The 6,115-nt window shown below is 38.4% G+C and overlaps 1 protein-coding gene across 3 annotated transcripts in view; it reads right to left on the bottom strand.

The window, feature by feature from the left end:
* The window catches only part of DHX29 (DExH-box helicase 29), an 87,614-nt gene that overhangs the window by 54,296 nt on the left and 27,203 nt on the right, over nucleotides 1-6,115 (bottom strand). For all 3 annotated transcript variants that reach the window (XM_006149001.3, XM_027772062.1, XM_027772063.1), the window contains 2 exons: nucleotides 3,298-3,903; nucleotides 2,494-2,637 (listed from right to left, as the gene is read on the bottom strand). In XM_006149001.3, coding sequence (XP_006149063.1) covers nucleotides 2,494-2,637; nucleotides 3,298-3,903 — 750 coding nt within the window. The remainder of the gene's footprint in view (nucleotides 1-2,493; nucleotides 2,638-3,297; nucleotides 3,904-6,115) is intronic.

Raw genomic sequence — 6,115 nt, 5'->3', positions numbered from 1 at the left:
AATTAAAAAAAAAAAAAAAAAAAAACTGTGGCAAGGGGCCAGCACATGGCGTAATGGTTATGTCACTGGACTCCCATGTGGCTGACCGTGGCTTGTTATGTGCAGGTATGCCCAAATCCCAAGGAAAGAATGGAGGAGAAAGGGTTGTGGTATGGCCATCACCGCAGGGGGTGATTTCTTGCTTTCTGACACTCTGTCTTTCCAGAGAGCACATGTACCCTATAGCAAAAATCTCTCTTAAACAAACAAACAAAACTGGTAAAATATGTATTAATAATATTAAAAAATAAAAATGTCTGTAGGTTAATGATGTAGAAAAGATTATAAAATATATATTGTGTGTGTGTGTGTGTATACATATATATATACATATATATATATGTACACACACACAAATTTAATGGTAACATTGATTTTCCCCCCCTCGAATTTTGAGATTATAGAACTTTCTTAATTTTTTTTTTTTTTGGTTTTTGGTCTAGAGTATGAGTACTTGCCAAAGAGAGACAGACAGAAACAGTAAAAGAGAAAGTGAGAAATCATGCCCTGTGGGGATGGCACACTGCAATCCCTTCTCCTCCGTTGTCCTCTTGGGATTCTGGGCACATATGCACACGCACCAAGCATGATTTTCAAGCCACCAGAATAGGACTCCAACTGTGGTCAGCTATGTGGGAGACCAGCACCTTCGCCACCATACCACCTGCTGGTCGTGATTCTAGATAAAAGAATTATTTAATTTATTTATTAATCCATTTATTTTAATTTACCCGGGGTGGGGGGTGGGGAGAGAAAGAGAAAGTGAGAAAACAAGCCACCAGGTCCAGGACTCTAATTGTGGTTGACCATATAGGAGTGTCCAGTGCCTTAACCACCATCCTACCTGCTGGTCCCCTCTAGATAATTTTTATGTTCATTACTTTTCTATGGTTCTTTCTAACAAAAAAGAGGAAAATAATTCAACAATCTATTATATATGTAGTCTAACAATTACAAATTACTGAACTTTCACTACTACTTTCTGAACTTGTAAATGAACAGATGTTCACAAAAAAGTTTACATCAAAAACAATTTTAAGGAGCTGACAGGTGGCATGGTGGTTAAAGGCACTGGATTCCAACATGCCCAACTGTGGTTTTTGGTCCTGGACCTGGCAGCTTGCTTTCTCGCTTTCCCTTTCTCTCTCTCTCTCTGGGTCTCTGTCTGGTCAAATTGAAAAATAATAATAGCAAATGGAATTAAATAAAAATAAATAATTCTTTAAACAAACAAACAAAAAATTTTAATACTATTTTTTGGGGTCAGTTGGTGGCATTGTCGTTAGATCTCACATGGATGACTGCGTAGTTTGAGTTCCGGACCTGGCAGGTTGAGAAACATGACAAGTGCGTGTGTATGCGTGCCTGAAATTCCAAAAGGTGGGAGAAATGAAGGAGAAGGGATGTGGCACAACCATTTTCCACGGGGAATAAGGTGGGGAGGCTTTCTCACTTTCCTTTTCTCTGTGTCTTTATCAAATGCACACATCCTCTGGCAAATGAAAAAAAAATTTTTTTTTGAATAAAAGAAATGATTTTATCTTTTCCTCTCTCTCTCTTTTTTAATAGAGGTTTTTGCCTTAGGGCACGTGTGCTGGAGAAAGAGAGAGACAGAGATAGTGAGAAGGAAAGTGAGAAATCACCCCCCGGGGGGATGGCCACGTCACAATTTCTTCCTCTCCATTCTCCTCTTAGGATTTTGAGCACACACATACATGTACCTGATGTGAGTTTTAAGCTTCTAGGTACAGGACTCGAACCATGGTCTGCCATGTGGTAATCTAGTAATATAACCGCTATGTCATCTGCTGGCCCTGATTTTATCTTTTGAAACATTACACACAGACAAATTAGTTTACATAGAGTAGATACCAGAATGATATATAAGATAATTTTAATGTGAAACTTTTGGCATAATTCCATTTAAGTGTGCATTCAAATTTAGTTGAAGTAGGGGTACACTTACAGAAAAAAATGACATATTGACGAGGATTTCCTGTCTTTTTGTAATAATTAGTGCAGGTTCTTTAATAACTGAATTTGCAGTTGAGAGGCAGCACAGACTAGAGCCAGAATGCCTGGGTTTGAGCCCCACCAGCTGCAGAACTTACTGGCTATGTGATCTCAGGCAAGCTGCCTATTCTTTCTGACTCAATTTCCCCAACTGCAAAGTAAACATATCTACTTCACTGGGTTTCTGGAAAGATGAAAAGAATGTGTGAGTGTGTATTCCTTCAAATAACATTGAACATATAGCAAATTTTACAGCATATACATTATTGATAAATAAGTCAATTAACATTAGACCCATTTGTTGCAGCAAACTAATTATTCTATAAAAAGGTTTTGGCAAGTAGTAAGCACAAAGAAACTGCTAATTAGAATTAGAAGTAACATCTCTTTAATGCAAAAATGTTTAAAATTAATCTGGATACAACTCTGGAATCAACTCACCTCATCTACAATAACATGAGATACATTAGTTAGAAGACCATCTTCTTGAAGTTTCCTTAGCAAAACCCCAGTTGTACAATAGAGTAACCTGGTAGATTCACTAGCTCGAGATTCCATCCGGATCTGATATCCACACAAGGAATTCTGAAGGAGAACACAAGGTTACGATTAGGTTTTCACCAGTAATCTGGGAAACATGCTTTGAAAAGTGAAGTACAGGTGCTGATCTCACTATTGTATGAAGCAGTCTAAATAAATCTCTTTGGTACAATTTATTATCAGCAAAAAGGATTTTTCCTTGGTCTTAAATTATACAAAACTATATAATCTGCTTTGTAATTTTAAACAGAGAAATCTTTGTTCTTTTCAAGGTGTTGAGACAAAAGCTGTTCACCTGCTTCAAGTACCATTAATATGATTAGGAAAGCATTAGTAAGTGTTGAATTAATTTCTTACTAAATTATCTTTTAGAGCCAAATATTGAGTTATTCAGGAAGAGAATTTTAGAGCACTTTATATAATTTGGCCTACTTTTCCTTTTTTTTTTTTGCTATGGGGCACGTGTGCTTGCTGGAGAGAGAGAGACAGAGAGATGGAAAGCGAGAAATCCCCCCCTTAGGGGGGATGGTCACACTGCAATCACTCCTCCTCTTCGGATCTCGGGCATGCAGCACATGTGCCCGGCCTGAGTTTTAGGTCACCAGGTCTGGGACTCGAAACATGGTCAATTTACATGGTAAGGTGAAAGAAAAAGTGAGTAACAAGGTTCTCTGATCGCTGAGGTGGAGCTGAACAACATCCTACCTTTCCTCCAGGTCCGTTTTCACAGCCCAGTTCATCACACACCCTGGTGGCTAAACTCACCGCTGAGATTCTTCGGGGCTGAGTACAGACAATATTACATTTACTCGTTCCCCACTCATGCAGGAGTAAATCTTCCAGCAGAAAATGTGGCACCTGAGTACTTTTACCACTCCCTGTTTCACCAGCCACGACCACTACCCTGTGCCTTTTAAGAGTTTCAACAATTGAATCCCGATGTTTAAACACAGGCAACTCTTGTCTTTCCTTTAGGAGTCTCTGATATTTGGGTGTGCTTTGCAGCTTTCTAAAGAGGTTTCTAACAGGTTCCAAATCTTCTGTATTTGCTGATTCCAAGGAGAGTGCAGAAAAATCCTCCTCAGAAACTAAATTTTCCCAAGATTCCTCAGGATCTTCAGAGTTTTCTTTCTTATTTTCAGAATGCTGTTGCTGCTGTTGCTGCTGCTTCAATTTATTCAGAAGTTTGGCAATAAAAAGATCACGGGGCTTATTGGTTTCCATTTTATTTAATTCTTCCCTTTTCTTTTCTGCATCACTCCATTCTAGCCAAACATCTCGATAAGTAGGAGGAAGTAACTGATGAACTGACTGTAAGGTAAAAAATGAGCAGTGTATTATTTTCACTAGCCACTGAATATCAACATTAAATAGGTTAGAACTTAAAAGAATAGCTATATTACTCTTACAATGTAATGCGACCCTTAAATCAGTAGGTTGTTAATGTCAGATGTCCATGCATATGATACAAATTCATAGAGGATCATTTTCAGGCTTCTTGGCTTACTAGCTGTATGTCCTTAGGCAAGTAACTTACCCGATGCCTTGGCTTCTGCATTTAAGAAATGGGGCTACCAGTACCTTCCTTATAGGCATACTTATTTATTCCTGGAACATGGTAAACTAATGAATAAACATTTTTTACTTATTCATGCAGTCATGTTACATAAAATGTAGATGAACCATAAAGAATTTTAAAAATATACAAAGCTCCATAGGGTCAGCAAGTGGCATGGTGGTTAAGGTGCAGGACTCCCACAGATGAACCGTGGTTCAAGCGCCATATTCAACAGCTTAAAAACCATACTGGATGCATGTGCATGTGTGCCCAAAATCCCAAGAGAAGAAGGGAGAAGAGATTGTGGAGTGGCCACCCCTGGAGAGTGATTTCTCACTTTCTCTCTCTGGCAAACACAGATGCCCTGTGGCAAAAAACTTGAGGGGGTATGTATATTTTAAATCTCCCTTTGAAATTCTGGCAATTGTATTATGTTACAGGTCAAAGTATTTTCGATGAACTATATACACTGGATAAACTCTAAACTACCCTAATTCTGGCCTATAAAAGAATTCACAACTATCTTCCTGACACTGTGTTTATTTGCAGCAAATAAACACAGCTTATGATGCCTTACTTTGTAAAATGAGAGAAAGACATTGATAAATTGTAATGGCAAAAATTGGGTTAGAACTACTATTCGGCATTATACTTAATCAGTGTCTGAAATTTTCAATGGTTCTAGTTTCCCATAAAGATATACATACTGACTATAAAAAGGGAAAGCTGATGCTACGAATTAAACAAAGCCAGGCTTAGCCCCCTAGTACGTTGGTTAAGTGCTATGCACAGGAAGCTGGGACCCATATAACCTACCACAGTTTGAATCTCAGCCTGGTGGCTTGAAAAGCATGTTAGGCAAGTGTACATGCATGGCCAAAATACAGATGGGATGAAGAAATTCAGAACTGTGGCATGGCCATGATCCAGGAGTACACTGTCTCACTGTCATGCCCTCTGGCAATTACAAAAATAAAAATAAAAAATAAAGTATTACATTCTCAAAGAGCTTCCCTCTCAGCGAGAGGGTGGCGTGGTAATTGGGGCAGCTGGATCCTACTTAGCCAACTGTGCAGCTTGAATCCTGGATCCAGTGGCCACATGTGCATTCATGCCCTAAATCCCAAAAGGAGGGATAAATGGAGAAGGGATTACGGGTGTAGTCTTCCTTCCATCTGTTCTCTATCTCTCAAACGCATGTGCCCACTGGCAAATTAAAAACAAACAAACCAGAAGAGCTTCCTTCAATAGCACTTTAATCTTTCTTTAAACTAAAAGCATATAGTTAACATAACCTTAAACTAAAAAAATGATAAAAGTATAGACTAAAAAAGTAGGATCAAATTGTGTCTTTTAGACCACCAATCTAAGAAGGAAAGGTTGAACTGTGGTTTGGGTTGCGGGAAGCCAAATTTTGAATAATCAGAAATTGAGGATTTGGGCTAGCTCCTTGGTCTGATGGTGACCATGCTGTTCAAATTGTGGCCCAAGTGACATGTTGAGAGCACGTGCATACATGTCCCGAATTATGACAGGATGAAGAAACAGAGAAGGGATTGCTGTGGGACTATTCCCCATTGAAGGGATGCTTTCTCCTTCTTCTCTAGCACGTGTCCTCTAGCAATTATAAAAAATAAAACAAAATTGGGGCCAGCAGGTCACGGTATGGTGGTTGGGGTGCTGAACTCCCACATGGCCGACCATGGTTCAAGAGCCAGACCTGGCAGCTTGCTTTCTCACTTTCTCTCTCTCTCTCTCTCTCTAGTCAAATTAAAATAATAAATAAATAAATAAAATTAAATAATTCTTTAAAAAATGTTTTAAAAAATAAAATAAAAAAGAAACAAATTTTCAGAAGCAATCAATAAAGAAAATTGGCAGACAGGGCCAAAGTTTTATGTTCCACATGTAGACAGTTTTATGTTGACAAAATATATTCATTATTCCACAAATGATTTTTGAAGT

The sequence above is a fragment of the Tupaia chinensis genome, unplaced genomic scaffold (assembly GCF_000334495.1).
Source record: "Tupaia chinensis unplaced genomic scaffold, TupChi_1.0 Scaffold000251_1, whole genome shotgun sequence".
Classification (NCBI taxonomy): Eukaryota; Metazoa; Chordata; class Mammalia; order Scandentia; family Tupaiidae; genus Tupaia; species Tupaia belangeri.
Note: the sequence above shows the minus strand (reverse complement) of the source record. Positions and strands in the feature narration are given on the sequence as shown.